Source organism: Cynocephalus volans, chromosome 1 (assembly GCF_027409185.1).
Source record: "Cynocephalus volans isolate mCynVol1 chromosome 1, mCynVol1.pri, whole genome shotgun sequence".
NCBI classification, from domain to species: domain Eukaryota; kingdom Metazoa; phylum Chordata; class Mammalia; order Dermoptera; family Cynocephalidae; genus Cynocephalus; species Cynocephalus volans.
The window spans coordinates 33,533,746-33,558,130 of NC_084460.1; the positions used below are offsets into that span (position 1 = coordinate 33,533,746).

The 24,385-nt window shown below is 39.3% G+C and overlaps 2 protein-coding genes across 5 annotated transcripts in view; one reads left to right on the top strand and one right to left on the bottom strand.

The window, feature by feature from the left end:
• Positions 1 to 2,765, bottom strand: part of TTI1 (TELO2 interacting protein 1) — a 45,539-nt gene extending 42,774 nt beyond the window's left edge. For 3 of the 4 annotated variants that reach the window (XM_063114103.1, XM_063114094.1, XM_063114113.1), the window contains exon 1: positions 2,679 to 2,765. Coding sequence is in view for 1 of the 4 variants with exons in the window: in XM_063114123.1 (XP_062970193.1) it covers positions 2,679 to 2,715 (37 nt within the window). In the remaining 3 variants the exon portion in view is untranslated. The remainder of the gene's footprint in view (positions 1 to 2,678) is intronic. The other variant, XM_063114123.1, reaches the window with a different exon arrangement.
• A 40-nt stretch (positions 2,766 to 2,805) lies between these two features.
• The window catches only part of RPRD1B (regulation of nuclear pre-mRNA domain containing 1B), a 57,817-nt gene continuing 36,237 nt past the window's right edge, over positions 2,806 to 24,385 (top strand). The window contains exons 1-4 of the mRNA XM_063110966.1: positions 2,806 to 3,368; positions 8,191 to 8,320; positions 16,354 to 16,487; positions 23,962 to 24,074. Of these exons, the coding sequence (XP_062967036.1) occupies positions 3,218 to 3,368; positions 8,191 to 8,320; positions 16,354 to 16,487; positions 23,962 to 24,074 (528 nt within the window). The 5' untranslated portion in view covers positions 2,806 to 3,217. The remainder of the gene's footprint in view (positions 3,369 to 8,190; positions 8,321 to 16,353; positions 16,488 to 23,961; positions 24,075 to 24,385) is intronic.

Here is a 24,385-nt window from a genome sequence, read left to right on the forward strand (position 1 = left end):
AAGAATTATACACTATGACAAAGTGGGGTTTATTCCAAGGATGCAAGGCTGGCTCAATATTTGAAACTCAACCAATGTAATTAATATGAACAGGCTTTAAGAAGAAAAAAGACGATAACATACCATCCTCATCTTTCAGACGTCTATATGTTGAAATGTCCTAGAACTCAGTCTCTTTCTACACCCATTCCTTATGACTCCCACATTGTATCTCTAAGCCCAGATCCCTCCCTTGAACTCCAGACCTACAAACCCAACTGCCTATTGACATCTATAGTTGTCATTTCCAACTGGACAAATCCAATTGCAGAAAGAACAGGTTTGAGGACTAAGAGCGGGAGTTTGGAGTCCAAACTTTTTGCAAGTCAGTAAACGGACACTCCATTCTCATAGTTGCATAGGCTAAAACCCTTGAGGCCATCCAAACTCTTTTCTTTCACACCTCATACCTAAACTATCAGCAAATCCTGTTACCTCTTCCTCTAAAATATCCCCAGAATCTGTTCTCTTCTCACAACCTCCACTGATACAACCCTGGCCTGAGTCATCCTTTTGCCTGGGTTATTACAACAACCACCAAACTAGTCTTCCTGATTCTATCCTTGCACACTGTTTTCTACCTAACAGCCACAACACTTCTCCTTTACTCAAAACTGTCCAATGGCCTCTCATTTCATTCGGACTAACATTCAAAGTCTTTACTATTGCCTATAAATCCACACATAATGTGGTCCCTTGATACATTTTTGAGCTCATTTCCAGCCACACTCTGGTTCATATTACTCCAGCTTTTCTGTTTTCCTTGCTGTTCCTCAAAAATGCCAACAGTGATCTAAACCTGCCTGGAATGATTGCATAAGGCTTGTTCTCTCATTTCTTCAGGCTCAAAAATGCCAACAGTGATCTAAACCTGCCTGGAATGATTGCATAAGGCTTGTTCTCTCATTTCTTCAGGCTCCGATCAAATGTCACCTTATCAGTGAGGCCTTCTCTGACCAGCATATATAAGACTCCTCTCTGCCCCCACACATACATTCCTCATCTCCCTTACTCTCCTTGATTTGTATTCAAAGTAGTTATCACTTTCTGACTTATAGTAAGACTTGCATGTTTGTTTTTCTATCTTCCCCTCAGAAGGTAAGCTTCTGAGGACATGGATTTTGTCTGTTTGCCTAGAATAGTGCTTCAGACATAGGTGCTCAAAAATTGTTTGCTGAATGAATTAATGAACCACTGTCTGAAGACTGAAGAATTTGGGATCAGACATGAGATAACCTTTATTTGACTGCTGGCTCTGCCATTTCCTAGCTATGTCTAAGTAACCTTGGATAGGTTACTTACCCATGTTTCCTGTTTTCTCATCTATCAAATAATAATAATAATCCTCATCTCCTAAAACTGATGTAAGGATTAAATAAAAGAATGTATGTAATGTGCTAAATACATAGTAACTTGGTAGAAAAGTGCTCGGTATATGATAGTGTTACTTCACACAGAAAAATGGTCTAGATTTGGACTCAAAACCCCTCAGTTATGATTATGACTAGATACTGACTTTGTGATTTTAGGTTATTTACCTACTTTATACTAATTCACTTAATCAGCTATGAATCAGGGGCTAGGTCAAAAAGATGGCTAAGATGCAGTCCCTTCCCTTGAATCTTAGTTATGTGACCTTGGGTCAGTCACTTAACCTCTCTGACCCTCAGTCTCCTCATTTGTCAAATGATAATATAATACCTACCTCATAGCTTTGTTGTGAGAATTAAGTTAGTTACTACATAAAAACGCTGTCTAGCTCATAGCAACCACTCACTATGTTAGCAATGATTATGATGATTCTAGTATGGAGGGGTAAAAACATCTAAGCACAAAGAACTACAATACAGCACAGTAAGAACAAAAACAGGCATCAACTGGAAGAATGTCTCCTAAACTGGGTCTGCCCACAACTAGGAAGTTCTATGATGATCAGGAAAATGTTAAATTCCGTTACATCTATGATAACCTAACTTCTTATCTCCATCCCTGTAGCAGATAGACAAAAATTTTTCTGCTAATTTGATAACTGGGATGTAAAACTTAAAAAAGAACTGGGTCAGTGTTTACAGTCCCAAAGAGTGTTTCTCAAAAAAAGTCAACGGACTTGGTAAGGTAAGATAGTTTCTTTCTCCCTGCCCCTTCCCCCAAAGTTAACATGTCACTTAAATTTGAGAAACAGTCAACTGGACCCTCAGACGGCAAGGGCAGCATGTAATGCCCTGAAGGAAGCAACCAATTAAGAGCCGAGAACATAAATGTGTTTCATGGAAGCACTGTCAAAGACTAAAACTCGGAAATGGACATTAAAGTGTGAGCCTGGAGGCTGAGTAAGAGCTCACCAGGTAAGAAAGAGGGCGTCACCTTCGGTGGAAGAACAAGAGCCAAGGCGTGGAGGTGTGAAAAAGACACGTGGGTGGGTTGGAAGAACCAAAAAGCTTTTTTTTTGTTGGAGGGGGGGCAGTCAAGCAGTAGGACATGTAAGAAGAAAAAGTGCGGCCTGGGTCCTGCCACATGAGGAAGGAAGCCCCCTTCCTATACGCAGGTCATGATCTCTTAGCCTCAGTGTCCCCTCAGGATCCCCTTCTAAGGGCTCCTAGCTGCTGGTCTCCCTTTTGTTCCCGCCACTCTACTCTTACCTCGTCTTCCAGCCTTTCCCTCACTCTCCCGCCTCATCCGCTCCGTCGGAAGTGACGCACTAACTAGCGCGCCGTACCGCGCCAGAAAGGTTCTGCGGGAGCGGGAGAAAGGGTTCCGCTGAGACTCACTGCGCCGGCGTGCGGGCGCGAGCGGTCAAAGCGCCTTCCGGGGACCGAGGAACTGGGCTCCTTCCCTCGGTCTATCTCCTTCAAAGTTCTGTGGACGAGGTTTAGAGAGGCTGCCGCCTCCAAAGGGACATTTTTCTGCCGCTCCGACGCCTCTCGGTGCCCAGCTAGTCCGGCCCTTGCCCTTTGACCCCACTCTCGCGGCGGGTGAGAGGTCAGGTGGCCATCTTGTGGCGGCGGCGCGGGCTGTTGTTACTGCGGAGACCCATCCCCTCCCCCTCCTTGCACCTCTGACTACCTGTCAGTCGGTAAAGAGTCCCGCACTCTGTCAGGTGAGGCCCCGGCCTCGTGCCGTCACTCTTCCCGCCGCAGTGGGCGGCCCAGGCCGCTCCCTGCTGGGCTTCACTGCCACCATGTCCTCCTTCTCCGAGTCGGCACTGGAAAAGAAGCTCTCGGAGCTGAGCAACTCTCAGCAAAGCGTGCAGACACTGTCCCTGTGGCTTATCCATCACCGCAAGCATGCAGGACCCATTGTCTCCGTGTGGCACCGCGAGCTCCGCAAAGGTAAACACTCTCTTCCCACCCCCTGGGCCCTCCCCCGGACTGTCCTCTCTCCCACTCACTCCCCAGACCGCTCTAGCTTCTTAGTTGAGCTTTGCTTTCCAGGCCCGGGCTTCTGATCACGCATCTGAGGTTGGAGACAATGTCATCCCATTTCTCAGATGGAGACTGAGGCCCCGGGAGGGTTTAAGGCACTTGTCAGAGGTTCCACGGACCAGGGCTCAAGTGCCCAGGCTTCCAGTTCATCAAGCCGTTTTCCCCTTCAGGTTCATCCTGACACTTGTGACTCATATTCTTTTGGCTGCATTCAGTGCCGGGTGGAGGATACTGGCCGTAGTTTGTTACGTGCCAAGCCCTTTGCTGAGCATTTGGAGTAAGAGCCAGTGGGCTCTGGAGTCAGACAGCCTAGATCGAGTCCTACCTAGCTCAGCCACTTACTAGCTAAATGATACTGGGAGAGTTGCTTGATCTCCTTGTGCCTCTGTTTTCTCATCTGTAAGATGGAGACAAGGATAATTGCCCCTTACAAAGCCTATACTTCATACCGGTCACTATAGTAAGACCTTTGTATATATCCTCGCTCTCACTTCTCAGAACAGCCCTGTGAAGTGGGTAGTCTCTCCCATTTTAGAGATATTAAAGAACCACACCATCTAGACCTTCCCTTTCAGGCTCCTTGATTTCAGGCCCTGCTAAGGGTCTGACAGGCATTCAGTGAGCTTAGCCCGATATTTGGCAGACACTGGGTTGGACACTTAGTAGCATTTTGTTTCTGTCACCTGCCTGGAATTTAAGCCTTACTTTGCCACTTAGTCTCCCTGGCAACTTAACATGACTTCCTCTTGCTTTCCTTATCTATAAAATGAGATGATGATAACTGATATTTACTGTGCCTTTTATTATGTGCTAGGTGTACTGCTGGTATCTTCGTATACATTGTTATTTTTAAAATTCTCCTATGAAGTGGGAACTTTGCAGCTGAAGAACTGAGGCTTAGTAACTCATGGTGAGGAGTAAACAGGCTAATGCAAGTGAACATTGAACATGATGTTGGGCACAGTGTAGACATTCAGTAAATCATGGTGAGATGAGACTCTTGGTTACTCAATGTGCTGCATGGTTTTTGCTTTCAAGTTGCTTATAGTCTGGTGGGAAAAGATGGGCACCTACATTGCTGTTTGATACTTTGATGAGTTCCATAACTGAAGGATGAAGAAATGAAGCTCAGAACTGTTCTGGACACCCTCTGTGCAGTAGGCCCTTTATACCATAGGATATGACTTTACGTGTGTTCTTTACTATCTATGAGTTGGGAGATGTCACCCTGTTTTACAGATGTGGAAACTGAAGTGGCTAAGTGGTACTTTCAAGGCGTTTGAACCGGTAAGGCTTAGTCAACATTAGGCTGGCATATATACCAAACTCCAGGAGACTTCCAGGAGTACTGAGATAGTGATCCCCTTATCCCTGTGGGCAGTTGTAGGGTAGAGCTTGGGACTCCCAGAGCCTCCTTCATGTGCCCCACTATGCCATTCAAATATTGCAAAATCTGCTGAGTTGAGGAAAAAATGGGAATTGCTTCTTTGAAGAATCCTACTGGGTCAGAGTCCATCTCAAATGTTAATTTTGTGAAGCCTTCTTGATTCCTCACCTCACCCTATTTGAGTTATTGTAAAATATTGTAGAGAGTGCATTCTTTCATGAAGCTCCTTTATCTCTAATCTCATATGACAGAGCCTTATGTTTAAGTAGTCCGGCATTATCTCCGTTTTATAGGTGAGAAGGTAAAGATATAGATTAAGTGCTGTGTTTGGGGGCACACAGCTAGGACATGAGCCTAGGGCTGTCTGATGCCCAAACTTGTGCTTTTTCAAGTACCAGTGCCTCAATGTACTTAATAAGTGAAGGTGGTCATCTGACTCCAACCAAACCTGAGTGCTTTCATTTATTGGCATTAATCACTCCCTCCCACCCCATCACACCAATTTAGCATTTATTTCATTCTTACTAGTTATGCCTTTTTCACTAAATTATATTTTGAGGGAGAAACTGGACGTTCTTGTTTCTGTGTAACAAACACCATGTTATTTAGCATGGTGCCTGCTACACTGTTAAAAATAGCTTGGGAGTTAAGTTGTGGTCTCTGATACCATTTGCGTGGTTGAGTAAAGAATCTGAACAGCAATGTCCAATACAACTTTCTGTGATAATAGCAATGTTTTATATCTGTGCTGTCAGATAGAGTAGCCACTTGCCACATGTGGCTATTGAGCACTTAAAATGTGTGATTAAGGAACTAACTTTTAAATAAATACAATTGAAAATTCAGCCCTCAAGTTTTATTAGGCACAGTTCAAATGTTCAATAGCCACAAGTGGCTAGTAGCTACCGTAATGGACAGTGCAGAGCTAGAGGATTCTCTTCCAAGCATCAAGATGCAGCTTCCTATGATACAGGCTTCCGTCATGGATTAAAAATGCTCCCACACTGGGCTGAGCCCGTGGCGCACTCGGGAGAGTGCGGCGACGCTCCCACTGCGGGTTCGGATCCTGCATAGGAATGGCTGGTGCACTCACTGGCTGAGTTCCGGTCACGAAAAAGACAAAAAAAAAAAAAAAAAAAAAAATGCCGCCACACTAAAGCGGAAAAGGATTTTGTGCTCTAATGTTCAGATTGATTAGGCCTTTATGTTCTAGCCTATCCCGAGTCTTTAAAAGTGGACATTTCTATCGATGGTCAAGTCATTTTCCATATCTAAGATGTAAGACTGTCTCTGAGTTGCCTTCAAAATATGACTTTACAAAAATTACTTTTTCTCTCTTAAATACTTTTCTTTTATTCCTGGTTTGTCATTTTCATTTCCTAGGAATAATTCTTAATTTATCCCTTTCATCTCTGTTTTAAATAGAACTTCTCCCATGTTTATGGAATAGTTTGGTGTAAAACACTCTTAGATGAGTATTTTTTAATGGTCTTTTGTATCTTTGCCTGAATGTAGGTAAATAGGCCTTTTTTCCCAAAATTATTTTGAGATTTTCTCTAAATGTTAAAACCAAGCAAACAAGTGAAAATTTTTGATTAGCCAGTTGTTTAAACTTTGCTCAGCAACTAGTCTGACCAGTTTGAAATAGATATAGGTAGAGGGTGAAAGGATCTATTTTGTCATATTGGAAAGACATCTGAACAAGTGACTTGTCATCCAGAGTTGGAATGGAGGGGTATGTGTTTTATAAGTATGTGTGTTCAAGTGCTCTTTATTGAAGATCTGTTTTACTTTTGAATCTGCTAACTTTCATGGCATTATAGGCTTGGTAGTTTTTACTTACTGCAACTTCCCAGAAGTTTGCTTGGAAAAAAGCCTTTTGCCATAATCACACCTTAGTAGCAACAGTAGGATATTGCAACTACTGACACTTTTGTTCTGCTTTGAATAATAATTTGAACGGCTAAAGACAGCTCCAGGTTTTCAATGTTCTTATCAGTTGGCCATCTAAACTAGGTTATTACCGGGAGGTTAATACAATTCAAGATATCCATATTTAATTTTATGAGCATTTTAAGAGCAGTTTAAACTATAATGTGCTCTAAAAATCTTGTTTTTAACTTGGGTTATTCTCCTGTAGCTACATTTTAAAATGTCATATCTTTGTGTGTGTGTGTGTGTGTGTGTGACCGGTAAGGGGATTGTAACCCTTGGCTTGGTGTCACCCGCACCGCGCTCAGCCAGTGAGCACACCGGCCATCCCTATATAGGATCCCAACCCACAGCCTTTGGCGCTCCCAGCGCTGCACTCTCCTGAGTGAGCCACAGGGTCGGCCCTTAAAATGTCATATCTTATGCCTGCTGTGTCAGAACTTACATGTGCTGTGTGCATTTCAGAAGAAACAGAAGTGGTTTCTGAGAGAAACGGAGCAAGGACTAGTTATTCAGGTGTATAAAGGTTGACACAGAGCTTGCTTGAGTTTTTCAGGTACTTTAGCATTAGAAAAAGAAAACTGGGACCAACAATAGTAGTGATGTAACTTTACGGTTGAGAAGTTATGTGCATAGAAGCCAGGAAATTCAGTAATGTTCCCCCAAACAACTGTAACTCAGACATATTGCATGAGATTTTTATGATTTAATATATAGTACCATACAGAGTAATAGAAAATACTACATTTCATATGTATAAGAGAGAAGAATTATGGGTTTTGTGGGAGTCATAATTTTGCATATCCAGATTTCAGATGTGTAAATTTTCAATAATAATGTAGTGTTAATATATATTTGTATTTGAGATACATATCCATTGGTTTATCTAGAAATTCCTCTGGATTGTAGAGTAGATATCACTGACCAATTATGGTTACTGAGTATCAGAGAGAAATTCTCAGTTTAGGAGCATAAATTACAAGAATGTACTTTAAAATTGAAAGTTAACTCAGTCTTTCCTTACGGAATATTTTATAATTAAGTGTGAGTTAGAAATGTTCATCTTTGCAAGAGAGTAAATGAAAGCCTTGGTTTTAATATTAATGTTGATTGCTTATTCTTTAGGAATTTTCTTTGGATTATCTTCATTTTTGCTGTTGATTAATTTCCTTGGTTAAAATAACACAGAAATGAAGATGGCCATTTTTTGTTCTTTTTCAAAATTGTATTCCCAAACCTGTTGTGTTAGAGACCTCCAGGAGTTCCTTGAGTTGTTTTTTAAACATATCTGCTTGACTTCAAGTTGATAAAGCTTGTCTTAATGTTATTTAGGAGTAGCTTAGGACCAAAAAATTGTGAATTGAGAATTTCTTTGGTGTAAGTGAAATTTCTGTCTTTTCTTTTTTTCAGCCAAGTCAAATAGAAAGCTTACTTTTCTGTACCTAGCAAATGATGTCATCCAAAACAGTAAAAGAAAAGGACCTGAATTCACTAGAGAATTTGAATCTGTCCTTGTGGATGCTTTTTCTCACGTTGCCAGGTATGTTGTCTGTTTTTTTGTTTTGTTTTTAAGTGCATTACCTTTTCCACCTTTTTGTTCTTTCCTTTTCTTTGATACCTTTTGTAAACGGAGGCCAAATTGTGGTTTTATGCTTTGCTGGGCCCTATCTCAAACATGTCAACATTTTGATGCATTAAAGAGATTCAGTCTAGCACTTGAAACACATCTTTTCCCCCAGATGTATTCATTTATTGAATTTATTTCTTGAGTATGGCATTTTCCTTGGTTTGGCTGAGTTGTCTCATTAGTTTATGGTGAAGAAACAAAGGTAAATAGTATAAGGGAAGCTTTTAGTAACATAACCTTAGTAGCAAGAAATTAGTTGCTTATGCCTTCTTTTTTACTTTCTTCCTTCTGGATTTCTAGATGTCTAGTTTGCTACACATAGTAGTCATTACTGTAACTGCAAAAATAGTTATTATTAGTGTGGAAAGTAGGTGTTTGCTCTGGCTGTGTTGTCTGCTACTATTGTGTTTTATGGTAGAGAGGACTGGAACACAGAATACACAGCTAATTTAATAGAAAGCAGACTTTCGATTAAAAGTTTTATGAATCATTATTCTTCATTTTAAAGCAAAAGCTTTCTGTAGGAACAAGTTAGGTGCCCAGGAGGAGCTATTTTCAGTAGAATATTATGTTTATAAGTAAACATAAAAATAAACAGATCTTTGCAGAAGGAAATTGGGAAGGGCGAAAAGGAGACTGGTGGATTGAATAAAAATTGTTCTAGGGTCTAAAGTGTAAGTGAAAGACTTTAAATATGAAATTAAATTTAACATTCCTTGAAGGATTTGAAAAGTTTGAAGGAATAAAACTAGAAATCCAAAAGAAAGAAATGGCATCTAGCTTTGTAGAGGTGGAAAAAGGTTTTTGTTTGGCAGCTATGTAGCTGGCTCTTCTTTTGATGAATATGGACACTGAAGTAGCTGAATATGTGAACTTGAAAAAAATACTGAATCCACATAACAGAAAGTAAGCTTAGAAGAGACTACTAGAGTAGGTATCTGAAATTAGAGACAGGGATTTTCTTGTTTTGGTGAAATTTAGTTCAGTTTCTTAGATGTTGGGTGTGGCTATGCCCATTACTGTCTGAGTGACCTTGGATGTGTTCCAAGATTCCTATTGGTAAAAAGGAATGACATCACCTATCTCACTAGAGTTGTTACGAAGCTGAAGTAAGACAGTATGTTGATAAGTACATAGTATAATGCCTGACCCACATTCTTTGCTCATTAATTGGACTGTACAGTTGTCCCTCAGTAAGGGATTGCTTCCAGGACCCCTGCAGATACCAAAATCCACGGATGCTCAAGTTCTTTTTATAAAATGGTGTAGTATTTGCATATAACCCACACATCTTCCTGTGTACTTTGAATTATCTCTAGACTATTTATAATACCTAATACAACGCAAATTTTGTATAAATAGTCGTTATACTGTATTGTTTAGGGAATAATTGCAAGGAAAAAATTCTGTACATGTTCAGTACAAGCACTTTTTTTTCCTAAATAGTGTTGATCCTTGGTTGGTTGAATCCACACATACAAAACCCGTGGATACAGAGGGCTGGCTGTATTAGATTGTAAGCTCCATGAAGGAGAAGACCATTTTTTTTTTGTTCTTTGCTGATTTCCAAGCACCTAGTTAAGTGTCTGGCACAGAGGTGCTGGGTTACATAGCTTTAGGGAATGCCATTTATGAGGCTATATCAAAAAGTTCATGGAAAAGGCCGGCCCTGTGGCTCACTCAGGCGAGTGCGGTGCTGGGAGCGCCGAGGCTGCGGGTTCGGATCCTATATAGGGATGGCCAATGCTCTCACTGGCTGACCATGGTACAGACAACACCGAGCGAGGGGTTACGATCCCCTTACCAGCCACACACACACACAAAAAAAGTTCATGGAAAAATTGAATTAAAACAATACAAATCTTTCCATGAACTTTGTGAAGTATCCTCATATATAGTCTTGATCTAAATGGTGTCCCGAGAACTGGGCAACATCATGGTCTGTTCTGGCACAGAGTAGGGATTCAGTAAATATTTGTTGAATGAGTTAATTAACATTAACTCATTGGGGAAAAGTTTGGTCTCGGGAATTGGCTGAAATAATTTCCTGTAGAGATAATACATACACTTTTATTTAAAAATTGATCAGTAATCTTTAGCTGCCCCCAAACCAGAAAAGGGTAAGTAGAAAGGATTGGAAGAAGGGGGTTGGGTAACACCAGGATTAAAAATTCCTTTTCTACTTGGGAACATCTTAAAACCTATCCAGGAGACACTATGAAAATGGCTTGGTGCATTCCATGGTAGTATGGGGAAAATAAACCTGGTCTTTTTCAATAAAAAAAGCTCTAATTATTTTCTGTTTGCATTCTTCTAGTTCTCTTGAGGTCTTGTTTGGGTACTATATTCAGGATACCCATGTTTCTAAGCTCCTGTCCCCCCACCCCATTCATTGTTGAACAGAAAGTCCAACAACTCTACTTCAATCTTGATGCACCTTATCAACAGTAAGAGTAGCCTGATATGTGCTCTGTGTGTGCTTTTTTACATGGCCAGATAGTTTCCAGATAGTTGATCCATTAATATTGATCAAATTGATTAAGAATATCTTTATGATAATCCCCTATCCCTAAGACAAACAAAAAAAAAAAACTGTCAAATCAGAGAAAGCTGCCAAGTTCTTAGGGTAAATTTGATTTGAATAGCAATTTAATTAACCAGACCGCAAACTTGTTTTCCATGCAAGTGCCTTTTTGTTTTCTTCTCAGTTTGGAGATAGTGTGCATGTCATTTTCCATTCAACATCTGTTTGAGTGTCTTCTATGTGCCAATTACTAAGGGAGCAGCAGTGAACAAGGCAGGCAAGGACAATTAAATGAACAAGATACTTTCAGAGAGTAATAATATGGACATAATAAGACAGAATGATGTTCTAAAGTGGGATCTCTTCTAGGCAGTATGGTTAAGGAAGGTCTAAGAAAATGATATTTGAGGTAATCATGCGAAGTAGGAACAGCTAGCAAGAACTCAAGGTAGAAATAATGTTGGAGGTTAAGAAAAACAGAATGAAGGCCAGTGTGGTTAGAACATAGTGAACAGAGAGAAAAGTGGTATCCAGATAAGATTAGAGAGATAGACTGGTAGCAGTCACATATGCCCTGTGAGTCTTGGGAGAGAGTTAGGATTTTATTCTGATCAGATGTTAATGAGGAGTTTTAAGCAGGGGAATGATATATTTTAACATACATTTTTAAAACATCCTTCTTTAAAAATGGCTTGGTGTGAAGAATGGATTATAAAGGCCAAGGTAGGGGCAGGACATGAATTTGGAGGATATTGCTGTAGTAAATAAATGCTAGAGGTGACATTGGCTAGGACTCAGAAGCATTGAGAAGATAATAATGACTTCCAGTTACTTAATGCTTACTTTTTGTATGGATCTTTTTCCCCCATGTAAAACTGATAGGATGTATAGGAATTGAGCAGGAGCTGGTAGTGAGGGAAAAGAGAAATCAAAGATGATTTCTATGTTTTTTACCTAAGTGGGCGGCTGATGATGTTGTTTACTGAACTGAAGATTGGGGAAAAGATTTGGTGGAGGAAATCAAGAGTTTTGTTTTAGCCATGTTAAGTTTGAAATGGCTCATAGATATTCCATGGTGTGATGCCAGATAGGCAGATGGATAAAATTGTCTGAAGCTCAGTAAAGAATTAATTTCTATAGAAGTAAATTTGGGAGTTACCATCATACACGTGATATTAGTTTATTGTTATATTATGGGTCCCCAAGACCAATCTCAGGTTTGGTGACTTCTAGGAGGACTCACAGGCCTTCTCATATAGTCATACTTGCAGTTGTGATTTATTACAGCCAAGGAATACGAAGAAAAATCAGCAAAGGGAAAAGGTGTATGGGAATCCTGGAGGATTCCAGGTATAAGCTTCCAAGAGTCCTCTCCCCAGTGGAGTCACACACAGACATACTTAATTCCTACAGCATTGAATTGTGACAACAGTGTGAAGTGTAATCTACCAGGGAAGCTTGTTAGAGACAGTGCCCTGAGTTTTTATTGGGATTGGTCACGTAGGTACCCTCTGCCAAAATTCCAGGTTCCCAGAAAGAAAGCAGGTGCTCATTATGAACCATATTTGCACAAACAGTTTAGGCACAGTAAACCACCCTTATGAGTTGGAAAATGGTGTGAACACTTCTGAAATTCCAAGTTTTCAGATGCCAGCCAAGGGCCAGCCTTGTCAGCAGGACTTTGTAAAGGTAGCAGCTGCTGGCTTTCTATGTTAATTCTTACCTGAACAGTTGCAAAGGAACATTTCTGTTTGAGCGTAATTACATGAGGTGCTATTGGAAGTGCTGGGACTACTTGGAAAGAATTTCTGCTCTTAGTAGGCTTACCATAGGCCTGCTGTGCGTGGAATACGATGAGAAATGCACAAATTACAGCAATTGTAGCAGGGAAGCGCCATAGAACTTCAGAGGAAGAAAGGCCCCCAAGGCTGGTGTGGCAAGGCCTCAGGTATAGAGCTGACACTTCAAGCAGCCGCCATCTGTATTAGAAAAGTGAGCAGTGATTGAATTTATATAATTAGAATTAAAATACCCAGTGTATTCAACATAATATTAAGTTGTGCAGGTATTATTTATCATCTTTCAGTTTATTCATAGATTGGTGGCAAAGATTTTTTAGTTTTTTTTCACTTAAAGATTTCTCAATTTATCAGCACCACACTCTCCCAAGTGAGCCACGGGCTGGCCCAAGATTTCTCAATTTAGAACGGAGTTAGAGCATCCTGAAAAGATAGCTCCTTCTGTTATGGAACTGCTTGGTACTTTAGTTGTATCTGATTCCAGGTGCTAAAGTGACTTCCAGCTCATTGGAGCTACTTACTTCAAAGCCTCATCAGTAAAAACATCTCTTGAATATTTTATCTGTAACTTTGAAACTTATCTAGCAAAACCTTGATTTATTATAATGCTCAAGGAAATAACCTATCCTGGTTAATTACATTCACTAATTAAACTAGAGCCCCTTTTTTGGCTCTAGCCTTTAGTGGTGAACGCCTTTTGAAATGTTTTGTGGTTATAACAGGTTTGAGCATCAGATTCTGCGGTATAGTGATATGGCTAAAAATATACTCAAAATCTGTCTTAGTCTTAATTAAGTTCCACATATCCCCAGGAATGGAGGGTGGTGGGTGGGTGTTTTCCCTTCCCACCCTCACCCTTTTAAATAAATCCTTGATGAGAATTTGTTCTCATGATTGATTTCTCTTCCTTCTAAGTGAACAGAGACTCTGTAGAGAACAGATTTCATGTTAAAAGTACCAGCCCATTAATTAGTTAAGTAGATTAGTTGCAGTTTGGTTGTATTAGTTATAATGACTTTATTTTTCTAAACCATACATTTGATCACATCAGAAACTTCTTGTTGCCTGCAGGCCCCATGTCTAATGTGGCATTCAGGACCCTCTGTAATCTAATTCCACTCTATCTTTCCAGATTCTTCTGCTGTTTCCACACACACCCTGTATACTTCAGCTACCTGAATTACTCACAACTTTTGCTTTCTCTTCGCCTTGTTCCATTTTGAGGGATCTATTCAAATGAGAGGAGGTAGCATGAACAAAGGCACAGCCACAAGAGGGAACAAGTTCTGAGTAGGAATACACATGGTTGAGTGTTGCCGGAATGCCGAGCCCCAGGTAGGGTATCACAAGAACATGAGGCTAAAGAGGTCTGAGGGGCTATTGGGTCAAGCCCTAGAGCTTAGCACCTAGGCTTTAGGCCTTATTCTTTGTATTCCAAGCACAGTGTTTCATACACCTTCATTGATTGAGTGGATGAGTGCTTGGTTGATTTCTGATATGGATGACCTTGATGCAGTAAGATGACTGTGGAAAGTTAAGTATCTGTATGGCCTACTGAAACCTATGTAAATTTTTTCAAAAAAAGATTACAGTTAGACAAATATTTATTGTGCTTTTTCTAGGGTATATAGCAGTGGGGGGACAAGACAAATTCCTGTCCTGTGGAAATTACATTCAAATAGAAAGAGTGTAAACAACAAGTAAACTATGTAGTGCATCAGAAGATAAATTGTATAGAGAAAAATTAAGGAGGGGCAGGTGTCATAGTTTTTATCATGGAGATTAGGGAAGGACTAACTGAAAAGGGGATGTGTTACTAAACATACACCTGAAGGAGGAGAGGGAATGAGCCTTATGGCTCATCTGGGAAAATGTGGTTCTGGGCAAAGCAAACTTTAAGTGCTAAGGCCCTGAGTCTGTGCCAGGGTAGCTGTTGTGGTAGGAGGGAGGGACGGGAAGAGTGGATTGGGCAGGAGATGAGGCCAGAGAAATAATGCGCTGGGTTAAGAAAGCCTTGAAGGCTTTATAAGGACTTGCACTTGTATTCTGAGGGAGAATGGGAAGAAACACTGGAAGTTTCGAACAAAGGAATGACGTGATCTGCCTTAACACAACAGCTAGAATTACATTTTTAAAACTCGAGTAGATTGTAGGAGGACAAGGGTAGAAGTGGGGAGACCTGTAATGAGGCTGTTGTAGTAATCCAGGTAAGAGATGACAGTGGCTCGGATCAGGTTGATAGTGGCAAAAGACGTGTGAAGTAACTCATTTCTGGATATATTTTGAAAGTAGAATAAGTTTTATCACAAATATCAAATAATTAGGTTATATTTTTAAGCTTTACATGATAAACTTAGTTGTAGAAATGTTTCCCTTTTTTTCCAAACTCTCACCTCTGACTTGAAAAATAAAAAAGTTTAACAAAGAAAAAGAATTAATTTGTGTGTACCCTGATTTAGTCCTTTGACCCCAATTCAGTGAAATTTGCCACTATTAATTCATAAGTAATACAATTTGACTGGGCTAGAATGAAACATCACCTCACCTTGAGTGTTAACGTAAGCTTGAGAAAAGTGCTGTAAGGGTTGGGGATGGATAGAATTCCCATCTCAGTTGAATTTGGTATGGTTTCTTCCTAAAGTTCCTATTAAAGACATTTGACTTAGAAGCTAAGAAGTCAAGGTATCCCTTCTTGTTTAAAGTTTCTCAGTGTAAGATTATTGACATCTAGACAGCCTCACAAACAGAACAGTTTGCAGTAACATGTGGGTGGTGAGTGAATTAGTTTTTCGTTCATAAAATCTTCCCACACTCTTGTACTTGTTGTCTGACATTTTATGGTAGGCAGCTCATTCACCCTGAGTGCTAGTTATAGTCATCTCATTGAAAAATATTCTTTTCCAAGAATGTAGTTGTAATATGTCAGGAAAAAAATTATCTAACTTCTTTTAGATATAAATGATAAACAACTACATTATTTTCAGTGTGTTCTAATATTGTTGATTACATCACTTGTGTGAACATAGAATACATACTTCATCCAGAATTGAAATAATTATGAGGTAGTTAAAGTTGAGATCAGTCTTGGCATATATGTGTGTATGATTCTTTTTATACATGTAGAGGTGTTGGTGTATTAGCATTGGTGAGTTATAGTGAATTTTTTTCCCATTTTAAACACTTGTGCTTTTTAAATCATTTTTTCTGTCCTAAAAATTTTGGCCCACTATAATTTCCAGCAGAATGTTTGGCACTGCATTTCTGTTAATGTCTTTCAAAAAGCAAGCTATCACGATTGATATGATCAATTTTTGGTAATTCTCTGTCTGTAAAAATCAGCCATTGGCTTTTTGCCCTATTGCCCCTTCTTTCAAAGAGGAAAAAAGAAGATTCCTTCTATGACATGATCCCTCTCTCTTCCCCATTCACCACAGAAAGAATATAGTTTTGGGTCAAATTTTGGTCAAACTATCACAATACGTACCTTACCCTTCCTTCTGTTTTTAAATATGTAAATCATTTAGTGAGGTTTTTGTTGTTGTTGTTGCTGTTTTATTGGATCTGTCCTAATTAAAAATAAAAAATCCTAAGCTTATATATATCTTTTCATCTTTTCTGGGCAGAGAGGCAGATGAAGGCTGTAAAAAACCTTTAGAAAGATTGCTGAACATCTGGCAAGAAAGAAGTGTGTATGGCGGCGAGTTCATACAGCAGCTGAAGCTGTCTATGGAGGACTCCAAGAGCCCTCCTCCCAAAGGTAGAAACATCACCACATGTTTACAGCTCTTGGTCTTTGCCTGCTTTCGAATCACATATGAAAAGCTGCAGTGGGGGTTGCTGTGAACCACCAGCGATTTTATGATTCTTCAGAGAGAGATGATCATGAATGATGGTGAGAATTTATGTAGTGCTTGCAGCGTGTAAGCCCAGTTCTAGTGTTCATGATGTTCATCCTCTCACACCCTAACTTTTGCTCTTTATTTATTCTCCTTGACTCTCTTCTGACTTTCAGAGACTTTCCTTGCACAAGGGAAAGGATCGACAAAGTTGTTTAGAGTTGTGGTGAAACTAGGAAATACCCTGGATTAAGATTTTTGTCCTAACCCTGTCATTAACTACCATAGGATTTTAAATAAGTCCCTTAACATTTTTAGAACTTGGTTCATGTGGTTTTGGAACATACTCTTGTGGTTTTCAGTTTGCTGTCTAAAATTGATTTTTGGTCTTTGCTGAACATAGGACAGGTAGTCTTCAGAAAGTATTTATGTGCTTGTGTGAATTTTACCAAGTCCTTCGTAAGAGTTTGTGTTATTTTTTTCTTTAAAGAGTAAGATCAAATGTTATTTGGTTATTTGGCTTCTGGTTTCAGTTTTATTCTAGTTGGCATGACATGTTTCTAAGCTACAGACCTGATCTGACTGCATATATACATACTCATTGCCTGGAGGATCAAGTCCAAGTACTAATAGTATTAAAGAGCCTTTCTAATCTGAACTAGCCTCCTTTTCCAGAATCTTCTCCTGCCATTCCCTCACGTACACCATCTTCGTTAGCCATGCAGAATTACCAAGTTTCCCCTCTGGATGCTCTGTTGGCACTCCTTCCTTTGCATGTGCTGTTACCTCTGCCTGGGATGTCCTTCTGCCCCTTTCACTGTGTGGTGAACTCATTCTCCAAGAACGCTGCCCTCATTCTGACATCTTCCCTCACTTTTCTGGGCACATGTAGTCATTCCCTCCTTGTTCTCTGGTACTTCGTACATGACTCTGCTATAGAACCTAACTGTGAGTAGCATACATGGCAGTATCATTCATTCAGCAACTCTTTATTGTGTACCCTTCATGATCTCTTTCAGGTTTAAAGTTATATACATTTTACAATGCATAAAGCCGTAACTTTCTAAAGGTTAGAGATTTCTAAGAATGACATAAGTGCTTTCAGACTGCAGGTTATTGTTTTATTTAAAGTTGATAGAAAATAATTTTATGGTCACTCTTGTGATAGCTTCTGAAAAGCAAAATATTTCCTACTTTGGATTCCGGTAGTGTTTGCATTGTCTCCTTTGGAAGTATTCTATACAGCTTTGGAGAATTATCAATATTCTTTTCTCTATTCTGCCTTAGAGTTCATTGGTAAACAGTGTGGATTTTTAAAACACCTTTGGGCAAGTAGAGCTCTGAAAGATGTTTGAAGCTAATGTTGAATTTCAATTCAACAAGCATTTGCTAGACATGTGCTTTGAGTAAACAGCTATGCTAGATGCCATTGGAAAGAGCAAGAGAGCTGTAAGAGACAGTTCTGCATTTAGGGAGCAGGCAGACAAATTGGGGAATTGTGGCAATGGTAGTATTGGAAATAGCTCTCTTGGGTTTCTGATTTTCTTGAGAGTCTAGACAGACATTAACAATAACAGAGGCAGTATTCTGCTATGTGTAGGATAATGCTGATTTAAAGATAATTTTTCTTTCTCTAGTCTATAAAGATGAAAACATGTATCAGAAGGTTCCAATATGTTTATTAGTCCTTACTAACTCACTCTGTCTTCTCACTGAACTCTCTGGACCTAAGTTATCAGAATATTTTGCCACAATCCTTTCAAAATATTGAAGGGTTCTCCAGAAGTTTATTTCCAAATTTGAATAGTCCTTTTATATTTCAGCTCTGATTCATGGGTAATTCTTTGTCTTCAGGCAACTTCATAGAGTTTACCTTTGAAATAAAGATTTTCCTGTGGAACTTTGACAGTTCTTATAACATTGGAAAACAAATGAGCTTAGGAATTCTGTTAGAACTGGAGATTTCTTGAGTTTATATACCTGTCTCCCCAGGTGTAAGACTCAGGTGTTCTAAAGTTGTCTCTCTGTTCTTGGAAATACTCAAGCTATTGCTTGACTGAATAGAACTTTATTATTTACTTGTCACACATGAATCATGTAGTATCATTCAGTTATACAAGAATTTAGAAAGGAAAAGAAGAGACAAAGGAGCTAGTATTTATTGAGCGCCTGTTATGCGCTGGCCTCTCCGCTGTTTGCTTATCATGTTAATTTATTGTAGATCCTTACACTACTCTGTGGATTTGGTATTATTTTCATAATTCAGATGAGGATATTAAGGCTCAGAAAGGTGTAGTAATTTTGCCTGAGATATAATTGATAAGTGCAGAATTATAACCCAGGTCTGTATGACTTTAAAGCTGATGTTCTTCACACCGTACTTTTTCCTGAAAGTACGTGGATTCAGTAGAATTGAATTATGGTGTTAATTCATGAGCAGGTTACCCCACTTGCCTGGATCTTAGCATAATTTAGATATTAGAGTTTGAATCCCAGCTCTGTGTGACTTTAGGCACAGCATTTTACCTCTCTGAGCCTCAGATCCTCACTGTACAATATGGCTATTAGTAGTAATACCTCATCGGGTTGTGGTGAGGATTACTTGAGATAATGCAGGTAAGATGTTACCAGTGGGGCGATAACAGGATTTTCAATTTGCCCCTTTTAGTTCTAATATCTAGTATTCTGGTTCCTATATATGAACCAGTCGCAAAAGTAGGAGGAGACTTTTAGTATTTTCACTCTCCCAGGTTTTGTGCAAAGCTGGAGAGCGTGGTCGTTAAGAGCATGAAGTCTAGGCCCAGCTTTCCCGCGTTCAAGTCTGGCCTTGGCCACTCAATTCAGTGAGACAGAATAAAATGCTTTTAGACCCGTGCCTCAAGTGTTAGCTCCTTATTAGTTGCAGGCTCCTTTTTTTCCAAAAGTAAAGTGTAATGTCCTTTATTTTGCGGGGAGGGAACAAGAATGAGGGAACTGTGACAAACAGTATCTCCTTATTCTTTTCTCGTTATAGAAGTAATATAAAATCTGTGTTTTTTGTTTGTTTGTTTGTTTTTAATCCTAGAACATTTCAAGTGGATCCTTTAGAAAACCCAACTTTACAGGGAAATGGCTGCATTTTGTAATGTGATTTCGGAGCCTTCAGGCCAGCTTTTTGCCTTAAGATTTGTTTCATAGTCTGCCATAGTGTCTGAAATTCTACTACAATCAGGTCTTTTAGAGGCATGCTACATAAACGCTTAGGTAACTAGGATTACTTGCAGGTTAGCTGAGTACAAGGCCCCCTGAGAGATAGGGACAAGTTAGAGGATAGAATAGAAGGTGCACAGTATGAGGACAGAAGGGTGTTGGCCAGCCATAGTGTTTGCCCTGTCTGTAAAGAGTGGTTGAGTGAGTAAAAAAGGGAGAGTAAGTAAATACCATAGGCAGAAGCTGAATTGATAGTGGTAGCTTATCTCAAATTCAGATGTAGGAATGGAACTAATAGATTTCCTAGGGTATTTTTAATGGCTGATTGGATTGAGAATACTGGGCATCATAACTGCTAACTTTGTAGCAATGATAGTCATTCTGGCATAGCCCTAGCACTTTCAAAGGTCTCTGACTCCTCTGCCTTCAAGAAGTTTCAAATTCCAGTCTCAACCCTTTTAGAAAAGTGTTGTAGGAATGTGGAAGAATAAGACACTTAATGTGTCTGTTGAAGGGGAAGACTTACCAGTAGCCATACAAAGTAGCAAGGCCAAGTGCTTTAAAGAGTGGCCCAGGCGCTGTAGGAGTTAGAGGGAGTGTAAGACGGTATTGCCATTACCACCGACAGGCTTTGAACTTAGGAAGAAACTGTGAAATCACTAGGGGCCATTCCAGGTTTTTGTATAGAGACGTAGCAGAGTGAGAGCTCAGCTTTAGGAAGATGAATTTAATAATACAATATAGTGTAAGCTGGAAAAGGAGCAACTAAGGCAGGGAGACCAGCTGGGACAGTGGTGTGGACAAGCATGATAAAGGGCAGATTGCTTCTAAGAGGCTATGTGTGGGAAGGAGCAGAGAGAGGAGATATTTAAGATCTCCCTCAGAGATATGGAATCTGCTAGAAGTTGGGACTTTGGAATAGATTCGGTAGTCTCCAAGGCTTTGTACTTGGAACATGGGGCCAGTGGAAGTGTTCATAATAGAACTAGGTAGCTCAGGGAATGGGGACCCTTAAAGGGGAAATGATGAGGGATTCATTCCAGAAATCCTAGGTTTGGAACACCAGTAGTTTCTCCAAGTGAAAATAGGAGAAAACTGGAAAAGTAGGATGATAATGATTAATATGTCCTGTTACACTCTGTTCCGTCAGGATGGCAAAGGACATAAATGGCACTAAAATTATTTTTATCAGTTTGATTTGAGTCCTGTAATGCTGTGAGTTAGTGGCAGCAGGAAGTGGTGAGAAAAACTCCAGATGAGGAGTCTTGGGCTTGTAGGACCCAGATACAGACTAACAAGCTTTCTGACTAAGAACAAACCACAACTTGTGAGCCCTAATATTCCTGTGAAAATGAGTTGGGAAAAGCAAAGGCATAGGTCCAGCTAAGGCCTTCCAGTGCCAAAATTTAGTAATTCTAAGTGTCCTAAGGTAGTGAGTTTGGTTTCTATGTATAATAATTTCTGCATGAGAGTTTGAAAACTGAAGGATTTCAAGTTTTATCATTTTTTCCTACCTTATTTAGTGTATTTAACAATAATTTATTGAGCACTCTTATAGGTGCGTGGAAACAAACCAAACAATATTAAATTTTTTATTTTGTGTTTATGTTCTGATGGGCACTCCTTACACATGGCCACTTTGATTTTGTAGTGGCTGTGTCTACGTGAGTCATATGACACATCACACATTAATTAGGCAGCAACTAGCAAAGTACTATTAAATATTTCATATGTATATATTATATCCTAATAGATTTTCTGTTTAAAAAATACAGCAGTCCTTGCTTTGCAGGGTAGGGCAGGAGTATGAAAATGACTATGCAAGCTGAAACCATGCAAAGCGATCTTAATCAGTGGGGAAAACTGCAATTGTTCTGTGACTTTAAAAATTTTTTTCTCAAAGAATTAAAAACTCACTGTTGATTATAAATGTACAGGGAAACAAAAAAGATAGTAAAACTAATAGTTATTTAGTATTCTATAACCTAAAAAATTAGACACATTGAGAACTAAAGTGTGTTTTCTTTGTAACAAACTTATCAAGAGTGGTTTGAACAATGCTTGTCACCTTCTGGTATAACTTATGATACAGAGCAAGTGTCTTTTCTCTGCCTTACCGAATTGTCATATTTCTTTTTAAGTTAGGATCATTTTCCAACATTTTATCCTTTGTTGTCAATTTGTAAAATATCTCCCAGATTTCCCTTTAGTATGAAGGTTTTTGTCAGCATCTCTTCCTGCAGGACGTTCCATCACTTTCTTCATTTGTGTGGATAAGTTGGCCTTCACCAGTTCTTCTGGCTGTGGAGCTAAAGTCTCCATAAAGGTGGCAGGGGCAGCATGCCACAGCCATCTCTTTCTTCTATAACTCCATTTGTGTGCCATTCACATTTCAATTTCAGCATTAGCTTTAGTTTTAGTTCTTTACTGAACTTTCATCTTTGTGGACAGTTCCCTATTTCGATTATTCATTTCAATAAAATGTCACGTGGATTTTATCACTGGTAGACAAGGAGGCGGCACAGCTACACACTCTGCTGTCCTTGTGTGAACTGAGTAATGGATGTGCAATGATCAGTCACTGACAGACTTTGAAGAACTGATGTTATTGGTCACTGATCATGATTTGGGGGCTGAAGTTAACAGTGAAATTTTTTCTTTATATAATTACTCAGAGTTACTACGCCACGGTAACTGAACCATGTTGTTTGAACCATGTTGTTGGGGGGACTGGTGTCATTTAACTAAGCTGTGGTAACAAATCTGTGCATAATTAAATTGTTCAAAGTGAGGACTGCCTGTATTGCAAATGTTGCTGTTTCTTTTTTCAGTAGAACAGAAAAATATAAGAAAGTATAAAACCCATGATATCAACTTGGCTTCCACATAGTTTGGTCAGTTAATGTGTAAAGTAGAGAACAGGAATTAAATGCTTGGTTCCAGAAGAAAAACGTTTAAGCAAAAAAATATGTATATTCTATCACAAAGTTTTTGTTTTATTTAATTTTATTTTATTTTGTCAATATACAATGTGGTTGATTATTGTGGCCCATCACTGAAATCTCCCTCCCTCCTTTCTCTCCCCCCTCCCTCCCAACAGTGTCCTTACTGTTTGCTTGTCATATCAACTTCAAAGAATTGTAATTGTTGTGTCTTCTTCCCTCCCCCGAAGTTTTGAGGCAGGTGCCTTCTGATCTTCTTTTTTGACAGATGAGAGGGTATTTGTGTGGTGCTAAGTAATTTGAGCTCAGTAGAAACAGCACAGGTTTTGGAGTCATACCTAAGCTGCATTATTTAAACTCCTTGGGCCTTTGTTTTCTCACCTGTAAAAAGAAAATACTACATCTTAGAATTGTTGGAAGATTAAATGTAAAGGAACCATTGCAATTCTTGGCACATGTTAGGTGTGCCATATTTCTTTACTTTCTAAACCAGAATTTATCATTTAGATTTATTTTCCACAGTTGTTTGGCGTTTATTTTGTATTGTCCAATTTGATGCAAAAGGAATGATTTTGGAATTAACACATCTATCATAACAACGTAAAAGCATACAGTACAGATAAAAGATGTAACCTGTCAGCCTCAAAAGTGGTTAATTCTAAAATGGTAACGTAAGTAATTTCTCTCTGTAGTATCAATCATTTCTCAGTAATTGTTATTTCTGATTTTAAGGTAAAATTTGCTGTGTTTTGTTTTTAAGAAGTAGTTTAAAGGGTATTTGTGTAGAGAATTTTTGACGCAGTTTTATTGATGAATTTCTGTCTCCTATTTATTTTCTGAAGTGATCCTTGGAAAGCATAAAATATCTCATTTTATACACAATATGTTCTCTGTAAACCCTTGATCACATTGGCTTGCTTCATTATATTGTTTGGGTTTCTTACCATTTTACTTCTTTTAATTTATTTTTTTTAAGATAATGAAGTTTTTAATTAAATGTAGTAGTTTGGTAAGGTTCACTTTTAGATGCTTGTTTTTGATAGTATTTTTCCAGGGTTGATCTGAGGTGACAGACCAAGACTTTTTGACTGTTTTTAGTAATCTGGGGAACTACAGCCAATTTGTAATAACTGTCGTAAAGCCATCTCTGGAAAACATATAGCCCTTCTGCACTCTTTTTACATGTAGCCCATTGTGCATAGCATTTGACTCTTACCAGTGCAGGACATGTGACTCAAATTTGGCACTTTTTTCTTTTCTGTAGCAACAGAAGAAAAGAAATCTCTGAAGCGAACTTTTCAGCAAATACAAGAGGAGGAGGACGACGACTACCCTGGCAGCTACTCTCCCCAAGATCCTTCTGCAGGACCCCTCTTGGTATGTCTCCACACCCAGATTCTAAGGAGAGCGGCTAGAAGAGTCCTCTAGTTGATGATTATGGCCACAAGATGGCACCGGCGACCCATAGTGTGGAATTGCCAGAGGGCAGCTCTGGGGTCATAGGGTGCAAGATCCCACCCAGTGAAGCTTGCCATGCAGTGGACTTGGCTTTGTCCTTACATGCCATGACTCCAGGATGGGTTTATGATTTATAAAGTACATGGGTTTGGTTTTTTCACTCCTCGAAATAAAAAATAGTCTTAAAAAATAGATTTTTGTGAAAGGGGTAGATGTTACAAAGACATTCA